Here is an 18756-nt window from a genome sequence, read left to right as displayed (position 1 = left end):
CCCACTGATCATTGAACAGAATAAAATTCTGATCATATCATTGGAATGTCACGAACGACATCCTGATCAACCAGAAAGACAAGGTGAAGAGTTTTGTTCCTGTGATCGTTAAAGAGAAGGAAGATTTGTCAATTCAGTGATTGTCGAACAAGCCGTTAATTGACAATCGTCCTTGATCTCGCAATCCTCAACAAGGTGAAGCTGCATACGCGCTGAAACATTGCATGTAAGGAGAGAAAAATCGCGGAATGTTGGGAGTCGACGAGATCAGCAGAAGGCGAGAACACTCGTCGTCAGCAGAAGTAAAGGGAAGGGCGAATGGGAGTAGACCTAGTCCACAGCCACAGCCACCTACTTCACACCCGATGTTGTCATGAAGCGCCGAGGGAAAAAAATAATAAAGGATTTAAAGTTCCTCCCTTCTGACGAGGAAGAATAAACCTAAACCATGAATGGGAAAGGAAACCCCCAAAAGGAGTCGTCAGCGCAGTGGAATCCTTCCGACAATTTCTGAAACCGTCCCATTACCCTGTAATGGAGCGTCATGTAGAAACACAAGTCATATCTGTAAAGAAAAGAATGAGTGTAAAGCAATAGTGGTAAAAGGCTAAGCCTTGAAGGGAGAGAGAAGAGACATCGGCTCTCTACCAGCCAAAAGTAAAAAGTGACATGGTTCATTGAACCGTGAGTAGATATAGGTGGCTGGGTAGTCCCCAGTCACCCCACTGTAGTGGTTAAGTAGGGTTTTTACCTCGCACTTAAAATCTAATGGCTGCCTTCCAGCTACTGCTAGAAGGAATATCCAAATAAATAGCAGGTTTGTTAGATGGGAACAAAGCTTATTTTCTTGGCCAAACCCCGTCATGAGTATATACTGTAGTATGAAAAGTAATGGGCCAAGAACACACAACCCTGAGGAGCACCAGATATCACATTCCTATTATCACTGTGGTGCCCATCAACAACAACTCTCTGCAATCCATTACTTAAAATTCAATAATGATGCTATGAAGAGACCCACCCACTCACAACTGTTTTGAGTTTGAAAAGAAGGGCCTCATGATTAACACGGTCAAAGGCCACACTAAAATCAAGGCCAATTATATAACCCCAATCAAGGGATTTCTGTTCAGCACTGGAGATTGTAGGAAGGGCATTACATGCTCCACAGCCTTTACGAAAGGAAATTGCTAACTAAGGAACAGTCGATTACCTTCAACAAACTATTGCTTCCTATAGGCTCTATTGATGACTTCATTAAGCCACAAGGAGAATGAAAAAATTCTGAAGGTAGAGTCTACATGATTTTGTTGGATTCTATATGGAGCCTCACTGCCTTCAGAGGACACAGAAACAGGTTGTCATGATTACCAGTTGCCTCCTTTAGTGATGAGACTGAAAAGGAGTCAAACCTATAGAGTCACTGATCAAAGGGTTCTAGGTTGCTGCTACAAGTTCACAAACAAAGGAAATATCTGCCTCAACAACTGGGAATTTGAAACTATGTACGATAAACTGTGCAGCTCTCCAACTCATTAATTTGAAGCTAAGGCCAACAAGAATACCATTTTAATTTGAAATCTTTATCCGAGACATTTGTCAATGGCTCATATGGGACCTCCCTGAGAGCTCTAAGAACTCTGGTCACATTCCAAGCTGGGCGTCCTGATTTTTTTAGGGAGGCACGATTGATAAAAAAATTTTGAGTCAAGGCTGGTAATTCCTACAAGGAAGAGAAATCTACTCTTCTTAATCTGAAAATGTGGCTCAAGGCTGAGCGATAGCCTTTAACCAACGACACCAAGAAGCATTTCTAATACCAGAGGTAAACAAGCAAATCTGCAACTATTAGAATGGAGGCTTCGAGTGGAAAAGTCTTTCTCCTATGAAACTAATAGCAGAAGTGACAACTTTACCTGGTAGGCTGCTGAAGAAGACTTTCAGAGGTATCCAGAGAGTTGCTTTGCAGTTGGATGCGAAAAGCTTCTCTGAGAGATGCTGGATAACCTTCAACCGTGAAGTAACAGCTAGTTCAATGTGTTGTGGTATCTCTGCTGGCATAGTAGGTTGTCTCAAGTAAGAGACTGAAATGGTCCAGCTACCATTCATTTGGCCATTTTGGTGTTACCAGTCACCTGAAGATTGGGTGTGGCTATGGCTCTGCTGATCACCCTTCTTATGAGACAATATGTAGGAAGGCATAGATGTCGAGGCCGTCCCATGGATGTTGAATTGCGTCCACCAACACTGATGAACATAGAACTTCAATTTGTTGTTCGAGTGAGTTACAAACATGTTTAATGTCGGGGATCACAGCAATGTAAGGAGTTCCCTCACTGCTAGAGGATTCAAAGACCATTATTCCGAGCCTGCAATATGACTGTATTGACTAAAGATTGTCTGAGATCACATTCTGTTTTCCTGGAATGAATTGGGCTGATAGATTTACAGTACTGACCTGTCCTCTGACTGTAAGTGCAACTTCACTGTTAACTGGCAAAGGGTTCGTGAGACTGACTCCATGGTTGTTGACATAAGACACTACAGTAGAGTAGTGTTGTTGCTCATCAACACTACTGACTGGCCCCTTACTATGTATTGAAACTAGATCAAAGCCAGGTACGTCGCCTTTAGTTTTATGTTTATATATGACATTTTGTCTATTACTTCTGTCAATAGACCTGAAATGGAGCGGGATAAAATATGCACTCCCGATCCCTCTCTGGATGCATCTGAGAGAGGGAGCGGGATAAAATAAGCACTCCCGATCCCTCTCTGGATGCATCTGAGAGAAGAACCTGCAAAGATGGGGCTGCTAACATGTTCTACTGAAGCCTCCAGGACAGGTCCTCTCAGACTTCCTGTGTCACCCTGACAGGGACACACGGAGGATAGGACCTCCGACACTATCTCATCTTCAGAACCCACTGCTCAAAATGAAGGTGTAACCTCCTGTCTGGGACGACACCTTCAAATGAAGGCAGATGTACAATCAATCTTTGCCACTCTTGGCTGCAAGGGACTCTTGTGTCAAGAAGGGTGTTGTGACTTTTTTCAACCTGTCCTCCGATGGGAACACTTTGTCTTGGACTGTGTCTATCCTCATCCACAAGTATACAAGGTCCTGATATGGGGTGAAAATAGACTTCTTGAGGTTTATCTGTACAAAACTCAAGAAGGAGGTCCTTATGGAGCAGAAGCTGTGAGGGGTGAAAACAGGCTTCTTGAGATTTATCTGGATCCCCAGATCAAGACAAAACTCAAAGAGGAGGTTCTAATGGAGCAGAAGCTTGCACTCTAACTCCGCCAGTAAAAGCCAGTTGCTGATATATAGAAGTCTTATTCCTATCCTGTGTGCCCAAGGTGAATATCAGTATGAACAGTCTCATGAACACTTAAGGGGTTTTGGATAGTCTGAAACAGAACTTGAAATGTTCTCCTTCCCGGGTATTTACTGAGTTCCGGTGGATTAAAATTTGGAAATAGGTGTCCTTTAAGTCCACGAACAGCAAAAAGTTGCTTTGTCTTATTACATGAGGACAGTGTTGGGGGTTTCCATCCTGAACTTTGTTTGCAGAACAGCCGTTCAGATGGGACAAGTTGATGACTGTTCATCAACCTCCTGACAACTTCTGTACTAGAAAGAAGTTGCTGTAGAATCCTGGAGACGAGTTACTGACCTTGACCGCTTTCTTTTCCAACATTCTTTTGACCTCCTCCCTAAGAAGTACTGTAGGTCTTTGACAGAGCCTCTCGCATACAATGAGCTGCTCATTGATTCAAGAGGGAGAGGAGGGTGAGAGTTGGTGAATGGGAGGCAGTATCTAATGTGAAAGACTATCATTCAAGGTTTTGCCCTGTGGAATTTCCCTCATCCACCAATTTGTCAGGAATCCTCCCAACAAGTGTTGACCTGAGTGTGTGTTGTCTTGAACGAAGTTTGTTAAACAAACTTAAGGTCTGAAAGGTCTACGAATAGTCTCCCGTCCCCAGAAACATTCTTTATAATAAAGAGTTGACTAAAGAAGCCTGGGGAGCTGTCATTAACCTCCAGGAGGTGAAATCTTGTGAGCATGCTTGTGCGCACGCTGAGGTACATGCGTTTGTTTCAGACAGCAGCTTTCTGCAGCATGACCTGACCCTCAGCCTGGTTTAAATCCCTATCCAATCACCGACAGTAGGACAATGATGTTATTGTTGGTAAATTAAAGTAGAAGAGTTGACAAAAGAGATGCAGAACCGAGACTTGAGCATGTCCACATTCCGCTATTCCATCGCATGATACCATCCTCCCCTCCTCTATCAGGACTGCACGTATCCTCTCCTCTATCAGGTATATATCTTCCTCTCCACAATCAGGGTTGCACACATCTTCCCCTCCTCAATCAGGGTTGCACGCATCGTAAGAGAACTAGCACCCCCTAGAGAAAACTGTGGAACGCTTTGTTATGTTGCGTGCCATCCTTACTCAGGGGCCACCTAAGCTTGGTTTATATTGTTAGTTGTGCCTTTGATCACAGGTCTTACCATGGCATATACATTTCTCACATAGCCTAACACCACAATGTAAAGACGAAAGAAACAATTACCTTTCTTTTTTAATCTTTATAGTTTTGCAGACACAGGTCAGTTCAGGCACATGAGGGAAATTCAATCTTATTTTAATAAATCAAAGACATATGGCCTAACCTAAAACATCCCCATGACAAGACCTTACCAGGGGGTACTACCGTGCTTTAATGGGATGCTAATAATCTCTACTAGAACTGGTTGGCATAGGCCTATGTGCCTGCCATTCTACAAACTACCAAGAGGCTATCTTGTAAAACATTAAAATCTCAAGTTCCCTTTCACAATACTGTGTCCTGTAATCATAACGATGTGTATATATATATATATATATATATATATATATATATATATATATATATATATATATATTTACTAGAATGCTGCCAGTAAGCCAAAGTTGACAAGGAATAGAAGTTTTATTGAAAAAGAAAAAAATGTTTTAATTGTTGCTTTCTATTAAGTAGAATAGTTAAAAGTTCCATAGACAAAAATATTCAAAATATTAAACTGTAACATGCTATTTCATAGTAGTGTAATAGTACTACCCATTCCTTCTTACTTAATCGAGATGTTAATCTCTGGCACAGTCAATCAGTTGGTTCATTAGGTTTATGATAATTTTCCTCACATGCCAATTCACCAACAGGTAGTAGGTTGGCCAGGGCACCAGCCGCCCGTTGAGATACTATCGCTAGAAAGTTATGGGGTCATTTGACTGGCCAGACAGTACTACATTGGATCCTTCTCTACGGTTACGGTTTTTTCCCTTTGCCTACACAGACACCGAATAGTCTGGCCTATTCTTTACAGATTCTCCTCTGTCCTCATACACCTGACAACACTGAGATTACCAAACAATTCTTCTTTACCCAAGGGGTTAACTACTGCACTCTAATTACAATGGACACAAATCGTAAGTGATATAACCTAGATGACAGAGTACCAGATGGGCAATATCAACTTGAAATACCAGCGAAGTGAACAACGCCACAATGGCTGCCGACGCCGAGGAAGGCCAAGTCGATCCAAAATTAAAATCCACATTACTGGAAAGAGAACAAATGCCCGGTACTGTAAAAAGCTGTCAAAACAAACTATGGTACTTAACATTGGTAAAGGTGAAGTAGTAGCGTCAGTCATGATGAATTAAAGTCAAAAATGGGAAAAAACACCAAGAGCACAAACAAATACGACTAAGCGAGCAAGTCCAAAACAGAAGGATGTCCAAGAGGGCGCTCGTGTTAGGTGTCGGTGGCGTGGTCCAAGTGTGGTTTCTAGGGCCTCTGTTACGGCCCTTCCCTTTGATGAAGGAATTATCTAAATGGAAGACAGCCTGTGAATAGTGGTTTTCACACGCCCCTGCTGTATACACGACACCCACAAGGTGCTCGCGCGAGGGTAGTAACCTCTGCATTCCATGCTTTTATCTTTCTCTGGTATATTTGGAAGATTCATATCAGAAAAGTGTAAAGAAAGACCCTTTTTACCGGCCGTCACAGGTCAACCCAGAAATAATAATAATAATAATACATATAAGTTCATTCTCTTCACACAGCATTACCATATCTCTCATTAAAAGGGAGAATAACAACACAGGGCAGAATGACTCTATGGGACGAGAAGAAAAGTAGTAACAATTAATGAAAAAAATCTTTCAATAAAGAAAAAAAAATACATATGATTAAAATTCAGCTGTACACTGGGCCATTGAAATGAGCATGTACAGGCTTTCAACAGGTGATATGAAAACTCTCACCCCTCGCACGCTCATCCTAGAGAGTGAATATTTTACCCGGTGAGTCTCTATACTTTTTACAATGGATCATTCATAGCTTTTTTAAAAAAGATATCGGTACTAGCCTTATGTGAACAGCTATTGATTTAGCCTCTTTATGGACAGAGCTTACAAGGAGGTAAAACTGGAGGTTAAATCTACCTGTAGCATGTTTGTTTAGTGGATTGTGCCAACCTTCAATATAACTATTGGTAAACACAAACTGATTGAAAATACTCCAGCAAGAAGGTGGTCATGTGCTGATGTGGATCTATGTTCTTGAAATATCCTGCATTATAGTTTGTAACTGGGCTATGGTAGCTTGGCAACAGAAGGCTCTTATGGTAAACTGTCTAAGATTCCTGGAAAGCTTCGATAAGATTGTTACAGTTATTATCATTATCAGCATCACCATTATTATTATGGGCAAATTAACTCCACTGTGTGGACATAATGACCCTATTAGTGTGGTGAAAAGACATGTGGGCAAAATGACAGGATTCCATTCTTTATACATGTTGCATAGCATTTTTCATAATTCTGACCAATCTTTGAATTCAGCTCTTCCTGGACTGTATCACTGTGTGGTACTAGGCATGCACTTAATTCTGACAGTGATGCCTTCTTCATCATAGGGCTTAATCCTACTCAGTATTCTAGAAGTTTTATTTAAGCTGTGTTCAAATTCTGGAATGACCTTCATAATTGGGCAGTTGAGTCAGTGGAACTAGAGAAGCTCAAATTAGTAGATAATGTTTTTAAGTTGAACAGATTGACAAGAGTTATTCTTCATAGGCTATTTATGTCATCTATTCCAATGTTGTTACTGATCCTGAGATACTTTATATACATTATTGTTATTTCTCATATAGTTTATTCATTTCTTGATTTCCTTTCCTTACTGGGCTATTTTTCCCTATTGGAGCCATTGGGCTTATAGCATCCTGCTTTTCTAATTAGGGTTGTAGCTAAGCTAGTAATAATAATGATAATAATCATCATCATCTCCTCCGCCTACTGACGCAAAGGGTCTCTGTTAGATTTTGCCAGAAATCTCCATCTTGAAATTTTAAATCAATACACCTCCATTCAACATCTCCTACTTCATGCTCCATAGCCCTCAGCCATGTAGGCAAGGGTCTTTCAACTCTTCTGGTGCTTTGTGGAGCCCAGTTGAAAGTTTGTTGAACTAATCTCTCATGGGGAGTACAAAGAGCATGACCAAACCATCTCCAACTACCCATCACTATGACCTCATCCACAAATGGCACTTGAGTAATCTCTCTTATAGTTTCATATCTAATCCTGTCCTGCCATTTAAATCCCAATATTCTTCTGTGAGCTTTGTTCTCAAAGTTACTAAATCTGTTGGATATTGTTTCAATACCACTATTCATGTATAGGCAATTTGAATTAACAGTAACAGTAATTAACACAGTTAGCTGTATCGAAGTATCTCATGTTGTTTTGTAGATTTGGGTGTTATAGCTGATGGGGGTATGTCTTTTTAAATGGATGCATAAGGTAGAGTCTAGATGTCATAATCATAATTATGGCTTCACAAAATTATGTCTGCAAAACCTTGTATCATGCTAGAGTACCCTTGTGCATTTTGTTCCAAAGAAGTTAAGAGACACCATGCCCTAAGTTGACTTATGTTCAAGATGGCAACACACAACATATTTTAGTGGTCAGTAAACCCTTATACAAAAGTTATTTTGCAATTTAAACATATAATGTACTTTAAATAATGATGTTTTCCATTTTCTTTTTAGGGAGTACACTTCTCATATAACTTTTTTGTTTAAATAAATACAGGTATAATAAAATCTTACATACAATCAGTGTAAAAAGTCTTTTCACTTTTGTATATAGATTGAATATGTTTCTCATAAGTGAATAATTCTTAATTTAATGTCTCCGGCATGTAAATAAATGTAGGCTTTATATATATATATATATATATATATATATATATATATATATATATATATATATATATATATATATATATTTCTGAAACTTTTCATTTGCGACAGGAACGAGTGCTATTTTCGAAGAGTGGGATTTTTTTTATCGATAGAAAATAGATTTTTTTTTCCTAGGTTACATTGCCCTGTAATACAGTATAATACCACAAAAGCACCTCGGTGAGATAGGCACTGTAGACTGCCAGTATGTCTCTATGCTTGACCTTACAAACAGTATAATTACCGGTAAACATACGTACCATTAATCAAAATAATAAACTCAATACTCACCCACTGTAAGCAATCTTCACCCGGATCTCGGTTAGTTCTCCGGAATCTTTCGCACCCTCAGTTTGGGCAGGCATTTTGATTAGGGTAAGTAACACAGCACAACCAAAGGCACCTAATTAACACAGTATAAAGTCTTCATACGAGGAACTACTGCGATTTTATATGCAATAGGAACCACGACAGATCACCATGCTAACTGCACTCACGTACACAAATGACAAGCATGCAAGTTACACAGGTGAGTTTGACAAATGACAGCTCTTAACTAACAGCACCTTGTAAGGAAACTCTGACGTGCACTTCCTATGCTGCCTACTTCGAGGTATTTACATAAATCATACAAAAAGGTTTTAGAGGTTAGAAACTTCGGAGATAAAAGGGTTTAGATGACGTAAACACAATAAGGTGGGATCAGCTTTCACAGGGTAGAACGAACACAATCACAACCAAAACAGTCCGGAAGTGTACGTCACGTGACCTCATAGGAGTCAAAGGAGATGCTATTCTATAGAGAAAATTATACATTCTATTGAAAATAAAATTAACACTTAAAGGTGTATTTTATATATAATAGGTAAATAATATTAGAAGAAATAATACCTTTGAGAAGAAAAAACAAAAATGTTTTTCACACAAGACGAACAGATGCTCACATGAGAGTGACACACGAAGCCGATAGGTGTAGTCAGATTGTCAAGGAACTAACTTTATATTTTTGTGGAAAAACTGCCTGTGATAGTCTTATATTATGGTAAGTGTGCTGTATTTTAGACGCGAGAAGCACTGTCGAGTCTAAATCCATGTATGCCAAACTTATAAATATAGTGAAATTATCAAACAGTGTCAGGTGAGAGAGAATCCGAGTACGCCCATCACATGAAGTGTATAGAACACTTGATGACAAATTCTCTCGAGCCTTAGTCATCGCTTTCATTATACAGGTGCAATTCGAGGAAAGTAGATAATTGAGCTGGCATATAGTATCTGCTGTGAAGTAATTTTCAACTGGTGTGGTTATCAAGCCAGTTTATGTGGGGGTTTAGGCTGGTCTATAACTGGGTCGAGGAAGATTTGAGCTAGGGTAACCTAAATTGCCTACGGTACGCTAGAGAACCTATTCTGTTTTAAAGGGTTAGTTGTACAATCATGATTATGATTTGTGTTTAAATTGGACGAGGGCTATTTGAAACCCGATTAAAAAAAAGAAAAACTTAGCTCCCACCTAAGCTGTCAGAGCTTAATATTTGTACAGTAGTCTTAACTTAAAAGTCAAGACTGCAAGAGGATAACTTGTAACCTCCTATATAAGGTAAACTTACTGTCTCACTGTATACCACATGTATATTGAATATTCTTTAAACTTAACAAATATTGATTTTGGTATCATTTAGATTACCTTGTTTATGTATAATGTGGAAAATCCAATTTTAATATGAGTATTGTATTTACTTATGTAGTGTAAAATATATGTACCTCCTATACAATTTCGGCAAAAGTAATGGTTAGTAATCTTCATAAAAGAAGAGGTGTTCCTGACATTTTTGTTTTTAAAGATTTTGGTATCTATAACTGTCAGAACCCTGTAGTTCTCAGTTGTAAGGATACTTGTGAAACACTAGAGAACCCGGAAAAACTAAATTTCACAACGGAAACTAGCACAGATATTTGACCTAACCTAACTCAAGAGGTATATTTTTACGATAGTACAATAACCACAAACAAAAAAGTAAAATGTGTTCCTGGTGTATTAATGAATAATTTGAACAATGCTAAAAACTGTACATGTCAAAAACATGTATTTTTCAAATTATAGGTATATTTGAACTGCAAGATTCTAAATCTGCAAAACTCTTATTTCTAAAAATGGAAACGTACTCCAAAGATAACCGTGTTAGCTTCCCGACCTAATTTCCATCAGAAACATTGTTTTTTTTTTTTTTTTTTCAGGCGTCATTCCTTTCACACCTTCATTATAACCTGAAATGTACAACTCTGACAATTGCCACCACAAAACTGTTCAAAATGTCAATAAACTAACAAGCAGCACTTCTTATTAACGACTGCCACATTAATAGAGATAAAAGATAGAACAATTAACCATGATAAAGGATAGAACAGATTATAAATGTCCGAGCTAGCAACTCTAGAAGTGAAGGTAGGTGATTGGCAAAAAAAGAAAAATATATTAGAGAATGCAAATGGCATTTAGTTCCCGTGGGACAGGAAGTGGAAAATTAATGTCTGAAGATAGTGAATTCTTAATCAAATGAAGTGTCTTGGTTATCAGTTTCTTCCTATAGGTTATGTAGCTTAAAATAGTGTAGTTGAAGGAATACACTTGATTATCTGTTATTTTTCAAACTAATAGTATACTAATTACAGTACAGTATAGTAAAACCTTATTCCCCACCGTGCCTAACCTAAGATAACTTTTCCGTACTTACTGGGGACGAGGCTGCGACCCTCCATGTCCATACCTTAAAGTAAATGGATGCACCAGTGGTAGAGGCAGTTCTTACCAAACAGGACTGTCTTGTACTGTTTCAAAATAATAGAGGTAGCATTTCTTTAATAAGGAAGACAGGTGATTGGGAAAAATAAAAAAAAGTTTCTTGATAATGAAGACTCTGAATGGTTATTTGGAAGGGGATTGCAAATGGCAACTTCTTTCTTATGGTACAGAAAATGGAAAATTCATTTATAGTCATTGGAATTAAATATTATTGGTCTGAGTATAGGTTTATGGTGTTCAAAATATTTTTGTTCCGTCACAAATACAAACCTTTGTCCTTTACATAAGAAATATAGGAGCAAAGCTGTAGAATATGGCAGTTTAAACGTTTAAAACGAGTTGTAAACGTAGCCGGGAGTGGGTAAGCCCCGTCCCTCTGTTTGTTCACCGAGTAGTCACTTTAATAGCAGCCATTAGTGGAGATGCACATTCTTCCACTGACTAGGGATTTGGGTAAAATATGTAGCTTTTTTTTCCAGAATTTTTCTTCTGTAGTCTTGGAATTTGTTCCCAGTAATGATGCTACAATGTCTTGGGACATTGTTCTTGAGTTTGAAATGTGCTTAAGGATATGTCTCCCACAACTCGAACGGTTGGCCAAAGGTGAACGTAGGATTGTCACCTTAGCCACGCTTGAGTTAGACTTCCTTGAAGTCGAAAGAACAAGCTCCTCCTCAAAGGAATTCTGTATCTCTCATTGGATACACTTGCTCACAAATAACGTGTCTCATAGTGCCTGCTGTTGAAGCAACATTCCACGACAGCATTAGATTGCTAATAGGCAGACTTAGTCTGTGATCAACTCTCTTTTTAGCAAATTGGGTTTGCCTGACAAGTGAGCGTACTCGACCTTCTGCAAGGTTATGAGTCAGTCTTTGCCAAACCCTCTCCCTCATCCTATATTATTATTATTATTATTACTTGTTAAGCTACAACCCTAGTTGGAAAAGCAGAAAGCTATAAGCCTAGGGCTCCAACAGGGAAAATAGCTCAGTGAGGAAAGAAATTACAGTACAAGTAATTAACAATTAGAATAAAATAAGAACGGCAACATCATCACTACAAAGCTTTCACATATACACTTTAAAAACTTTAAAAGAAAAAAACAAGGTAGATTAGTGTGCCCGAGTGACCCTCAAGCAAGAGAATTCTACCCCAAGACAGTGAAAGACCATGGTACAGAGGCTATGGTACTATCCAAGACCAGAGAACGATGGTTTGATTTTGGAGTGTTCTTCTAGAAGAGCTGCTTAACATAGCTAAAGAGTCTCATCAACCCTTACCAAGAGGAAAGTAACCACTGAACAGTTATATTGCAGTAGTTAACCCCTTTAACGAGAAAGAATTGTTTGGTAATCTCAGTGTTGTCAGGGGTATGATGACAGAGGAGAATATGTAAAGAATAGGCCAGACTATTCAGCATATGTGTAGGCAAAAGGAAAATGAGTCATATCGAGAGAGAAGGCTCCAATATAATACTATCTGGCTAGTCAAAGGACCCAGTAATTCCCTATCAGTAGTATCTCAACAAGTGGCTGGTGCCCTGGCCAACCTACTACCTAAAAGAACACATACAAGCTTTTAATAGACACATCTTGCCCACACACCTAGACGGATGTGCTCAAGCTGTACGCAGAACTCCTGCTGGAGCATGCTAGCTCTTCAGAGCATTTGCACGTCTTTTTTTAAAGGTGCTGGCGTGGTCATCCACACACACCCTAATGCTCCATTTTTATTGAATGCACTCGTAGGAGGAATTACCTTACTAAGCCCCTGGTGTGTGCATAGCCCATCAGGAGTTTAGAGAAGGGGGTTTACTCCACCAAACAATTACATGTATCACTTTTCAGTGCCTCATAAGATTCAAGATTGAGTACACGTGTGGGTTTTCTTTGAAACTACGTCTGCAAGACCTAGTCGCACTTTTTAACTTGTGCACTTCGGCCCACATAAATAATTATGACTGGCCAGTCTAGCCAGTAGATGTCTACAAATACCAGAGTCCTCACAATCAATATCCACTTACTCATAGGGATGATCGTCACTTACAATACCTTCAATCCCATTATGGATTAAGATTACTCAGAACAGTTATCAATCGTTTCCAGTAGGGAATGTCATTGATTATCATAGGAATAAACAAATAACATTCTGATCCCAAGTCTCAACACCTTGGAGGATAGGAGGTTTTCAACTAACCCTATCCCTCTTCCTCAGAAGTTCTTGAGTTTTTAGGGAGAACATGACTGGATCCAGACTTTGTTTGTGTCCATATACCAAGGCACTTCACCCAATTTTGGCGGGTAGCCGACATCAACAAATGAAACAAAAAAGAAAAAAATAAATAAAAGGTGATCTCTCGTCTCTACGTTCCTCCCAGCCTGACAAGGGACTCGACCGAGTTCAGCTGGTACTGCTAGGGTGCCACAGCCCACCCTACCCCGTTATCCACCACAGATGAAGCTTCATAACGCTGAATCCCCTACTGCCACTACCGTTTGTGTAGTTGGAAAAAATACAAGTTACTGTTAGAATATGTAATATTGCTTACGCATTAAGTGTATGTGCATGATTACTCTCATGTATTCGATTTTCAACAGGAGGAAAACAACAAATAGCAAGGATATCAGGCATGCTCAATTTAAGGATTTGCCTTCCCTGAATAAGGAAACATGTTGGGGCTCGACTTCACTTGCTTTCTGCATAGAGGCAAACTTTTGTACAATCACTGGATCGTACCTCAAGTTCCCTCCGCCTCACAAAAGCAGTCAGTTGCCTGACTTTGTACACACTAAAGAAAATAAGACCACTATCCTTCCCATTTATTTTTGGATGAGTAGTCTTTTAAAATGAATCGGTGGAAGTTTTGTAAGTCACTCTTACCTTTTTCTCTCCCCATGGGAGAAATACGTTGGCCAAATCTCCACCGAGGACGGGGAAAACAATAAACAACCCTCTCACCTGGTTGCTGTCTATCACACATCCTCTTGTCTGCCTGTTAGATTGCTCCTCTATGTGAGTACCGCTACTAACCCTTTCATTTGTTCTCACACAAGTACAACCCGAGAGAAGGATTTTAGTTACATTGTGAAAAGAATGTAAATGACTCCTACACATACAAACTTGGGTAAAGTACTGAGGTTTGACTAATTAGGAGGAATGCAATTACTTCCGAATGGGACTAGCAAGCAGTGGTTGCACTTAGGCATATAACTCAGAGGAGTCACATGCTGATTCCCTCCTAGCTATTGGCACGTTGTCCTTTGCCAGTCGACTTGAAAGGCCCAACTCTGGTTGCCCTCCCTCCCCTTTTACTCACACATATACTTTAAACGAATTTTAAAGATATGCACAAAAATGCCAAGCCTGCGCTCCTTTAGCACAATCTAAGGACTGTTGCTGATCCGGGGCCAAGGGAGGATTGACAAACAACCATTGCAGAGCAGACAGGGTCAAAGGCACAACTGACATGTGCCAGGAAAGAGGGACCAAGTAGGCTACCTGTTTTGATAGTACATATAAGAAAATTTTAACAGCACATACTATACAAGCTTAGTATGGCCCCTGAAGAAGGATGGCATGCAAGATACCAAAGCATAACACAATTTTCTCCTCTTCCACTAGGAGTGGCATTCTTCCTACAATGCTACCTGTGGGAAGATGGCTGGAACCCTGATAGAGGAGGGGATGGTATCAAGCGACTGAATAGTTAACTGTGGACATGCTCCAGTCTTGGTCAGGTCTCTCACCAACTCTCCTCCTCTAATTTATCACTAGCAATGTTACTTGGCTTCTGCCAGGAATTGGTGAAGGTCATGCTGGAGAAGGCCCCATCCAGTGTGCACACATGTACCTCAAGGTGCACACAAGCATGCTCGCACGATTTCATCTCCAGGAGGTTAAAGGCTGCTCCCCAAGCCTCTAAAGTTGATTCTCTCTTGTAGAGAAGATGTCTTTGGACGGAAGACCAGTCGTAGACCTCCCAGACCTGAACAAGTTTGACAAACTTCGTCCAAGATGTAGATTTCAGACACAGGAGACAACAAGGTCGTTTGGACCTTGTCATGTCGATTGATCTGAAGGATACATACTTCTATCCCCATCAGCTCCGGGAAGTAGCCCAGTTTTCTCAGACTGAGCAGAATGTACTAATTCAAAGCTTTGCTGTTGGAATTTTCACAGCCCTACAAGTCAGCACCAGTTTACTGTGGCACCAGCATGGGTACTTAAATGGCATTTGTCTCCTGTGCTACATGGATGGTCTCCACCGGGACAAACTCCTCTCATTCAATCATGAGCTGGGGATTATGGTAAATTGTGAAAGGTCGGCATGGTGCCCAAACAAAGACATTTATTTGGGAATAGACATTGAAAGTTTTGGGTGCAGTGTCTTCCCACCTTGTGACAAACCAGAAATCTTCAAGAAGTGGCTTTCCTTCTCCTTCAACATCCCCATCTGTCAGCACAACTTTGACAAGAGCTGGAATATCTTTTCTGAATGGCTGTCTCTGCCCTTCAATAGTATTTTTGGTCACAAGTCAGAGAGCTTCCCGTGTCAGTAGCCCAATAAGAGAGGGTTTTTTTATTTGACCGGCAATGATGCGGTTCAGGACAAACCCTTTGAAGGGCTCTTCCCCATGCTAATAATTGCACCGGATCTTCGTTGGTTCACAGGCATGCCAAGGAGACTGGGGAGCACACTTACAACACCTAGAATAGGTACAAGGATTAACAGAGTAAATCAATCCTATCTCAAAGTGTTGAGGCTTGAAGTGGCTCTCCAACACTCACGCTCTGTTGTGACCACTCACTCTGTGGTGTGAATACTGCAAGTGGCAGCGCCACCATAGAGACATGTATTGTTAGGATTGTGGTCCAATTTAGATGGGCAGTGCACTTACTAGAGCTATAAGCAATCTTTCTTGCCCTCCAACATTATCAACATTTTCAACCGCTTTTGTCAGGCCACTTGGTTGTATTGATGGGCTACAACACAACTGTAGTGGCATATCTAAATAAACAAGGAGGTAATGTTTCATGGCATGCAAATCCTTCATTAGAAAACAAATGTGATCACCCTGTCAGCCCACTTCATTCAGGCTAAGAAGAATGTCCGGGCAGACAAACTGAACAGGACTCAGATAGTTGGATCCGAGTGGTCATTAAATCCTCGAATAGCAAACATCATAATAACTTTATGGAGTTCGCCCGGCGATGAACCTTTTTGCCATGTCTCTCAATCTGAAACTTTTGTTACACTGCTCTCCGGTCCCAAATCTGGAAGTGGTATCCGAGGATGCCTTCCAACATCCGTGGGACAAGCTGGTTGCTTCGCTTCTCCTCCATTCTGCCTAGTAAGAAAGGTTCTCAACAGGGTTAGATTAACTTAGCAACCTCATCATGACCTTAATAGCTCCACTATGGCCACAAGTAGAATGATACCCGTACCTTCTACTGCTGCTGATGGAGGATCCGAAGAAGCTGCTTTCCCTTGCTGACGTTCTGCAGGAACCACACACCCGTGTCTTGCACAATTCGGTGGAGTTCCTACATTTTCACACTTTGAGGTTGTTCAGCATCTCATGCTGAAAGGATTTTTGCAAAAAGTTGCAAAACAAATGTGTGGATACGTTACGAGGTCATCTTCCTCGGTTTATCAAACAAAATGGGCCATTTTCTGTGGCTGGTGTCATGGAAGGGATGTCTCCCCTTGGAGCCACTATGTACTCCTAGTAGCTGAATTTTTACTGTGTCCTAGAGGAAACACTGCTCAGTGGTGGCTGTGAAAGGCTATCACTCGAAATGGAGCCAGGTCTTGAGGGTGAAAGAAATTGATATGTCCTCTTTGCTAGAGTTTTCGATGCTCATACAAAGTTTTGAACAGGCTTGCCCCCTGTCAAAAGTGAGACCTGTTCCTTGGAATGTGAACAAAGTTCTGTTCCTTAAAAGAGGCACCATATAAGAATTTGGCTACGGACTGTAACCTCAATTTGAAATCTGATCTTGTCCAAGAGGGTTAGTGAGGTTCATGGTCTCCTATGACATCGGTCATTCAAGGACATAGGGCAGGTCTTGTTTTCCCGAGTTTAATGCCTAGACCTAAAAAAATTAGTCTACCTAATTCCTGGTTTACTACCCTTTTAGATTTCAAATCTTGTTGGCTTCTATTGTTTCCAGCGAAGTGCTAAACCTCTATCACAAGTGCACAAGGGGAGCTCATCCCCAGATAAAACATTGCTTTGTCAGCACCGGGAGGGTTAAGAAGGTGATGAAAAACCCTATCTCTGAGATTTCATAGACCATGTTGTCAATCAGTCACCTTCCCCCCAGAGGGGGACACGACCTAGCGCTCATGACGTCGGGTGTAAGCATGTCCATGGCATTCTGAAAGAATCTTTCTGTGATGCAGGTTCTTCAAGCTGGCATCTGGAAACGGACAACTTTCACGGCCCACTACCTGGAGGACTTGATCAACCGGTCACTAGGCACAGTCTCTGTAGGACCTGTTGTAGCTGCACAGCAGTTGGTCAAGCTACCTTAGCTCATCTTGCAGGACCATTATCAGCTGATCAAGAACACAGGTTATAATTCAGTCTGGGGTGAATTTAAGAATGACCAGCCTTTTCTTCACCTTCCCCTTTCTCAGGGTATGACATCTGTCACCCTGTCAGCATGTAGCTGTTCTGTACTAGTTTATAGAAGTGTAGTTCCCACTCTCCTTATGAGGGGAGTGTGGAATGTCTAATTAAACACATTATATCGAGTGTTATGTTCACAAAATTTTTGCTTGAATTTGCATTAGACAATGTCACAACTTTCTTTTCGCTCACTAAACCTTTGATATTGTGAAGCCACTGGTTAACAAAGTGTAAATGATTCTTCACTCCCTACATATTATTATTCTCTTATTCTCGAGTTTAGAAATCTCGAGTAAAGGTTCCAGCCAGTTAGTAAGGGGACTTCTGCCCTCCTGAGGACATGTCTCCTATATAAAGAACAAATGGTTGTCTCTTTGCAGGAACAAATGACAAATTTGGGAAAGTAATGTGCATTCAACCTAAATAAATAAAACTGAGTTGTTCCAACACGGTTACTTACCTAGAACTACCTTCTTAGGAGTTACTGGTTAACTCTACCTAACCAACCAGCTTTTTGTATAGTTAACCCCCCTCTTCCCGTTTTCTACGGGGTCAACCTCTGGCAGTGTGGTACGTGCCCTGAGGCGACCCCGGGGTCAGGCAGCGTGCTAGCTCAGGTCAAATCGCCAGTAAGTTTCTGGTCGCGACGCGATAAACATCTCGCCGCGCTCTCTCTTACCTTGTGCGACCCTCGTGTCCCCCGATCCTTTGTGCTTACCGCGTGTTACCCACGTGTTTCATTTTCACTTTCCCGTTCCATCCTTGTGTCTCTTGGTGTGTTAGCCTTGTGTTATGGAGCATCCTCGTCGTTGCCCTGGGCCTGTGGCTGGGAAGTCTTGCGGGGCTTTCCTCTCTAAGCCTGAGGTTGATTTCCACTCCTTGTGCTCCACGTGTAGAGGGAAAGCGTGTTCCCTTACCTCTACGTGCCCGGAGTGTACTAATTGGTCTGAAATCCAGTGGGTGCTCTTCGGGACGAAGAAGAAGAAGGCAGCTAAGAAG

The 18756-nt window shown here is 40.7% G+C and overlaps 2 protein-coding genes across 3 annotated transcripts in view; one reads left to right on the top strand and one right to left on the bottom strand.

The window, feature by feature from the left end:
* The window catches only part of aPKC (protein kinase C iota type), a 354044-nt gene extending 344969 nt beyond the window's left edge, over window positions 1-9075 (bottom strand). Inside the window, exon 1 of one of the 2 annotated variants that reach the window (XM_068372436.1) lies at window positions 8608-9075. In XM_068372436.1, the coding sequence (XP_068228537.1) occupies window positions 8608-8681 (74 nt within the window). In that variant the 5' untranslated portion in view covers window positions 8682-9075. The remainder of the gene's footprint in view (window positions 1-8607) is intronic. The other variant, XM_068372435.1, reaches the window with a different exon arrangement.
* A 137-nt stretch (window positions 9076-9212) lies between these two features.
* The window catches only part of cpb (F-actin-capping protein subunit beta), an 83572-nt gene continuing 74028 nt past the window's right edge, over window positions 9213-18756 (top strand). Inside the window, exon 1 of the mRNA XM_068372439.1 lies at window positions 9213-9358. Coding sequence (XP_068228540.1) covers window positions 9356-9358 — 3 coding nt within the window. The 5' untranslated portion in view covers window positions 9213-9355. The remainder of the gene's footprint in view (window positions 9359-18756) is intronic.

This window comes from Palaemon carinicauda, chromosome 4 (genome assembly GCF_036898095.1).
Source record: "Palaemon carinicauda isolate YSFRI2023 chromosome 4, ASM3689809v2, whole genome shotgun sequence".
Lineage (NCBI taxonomy): Eukaryota > Metazoa > Arthropoda > Malacostraca > Decapoda > Palaemonidae > Palaemon > Palaemon carinicauda.
The sequence above is the reverse complement of the archived record's forward strand: the minus strand, read 5'-3'. Positions and strand labels throughout refer to the sequence as shown.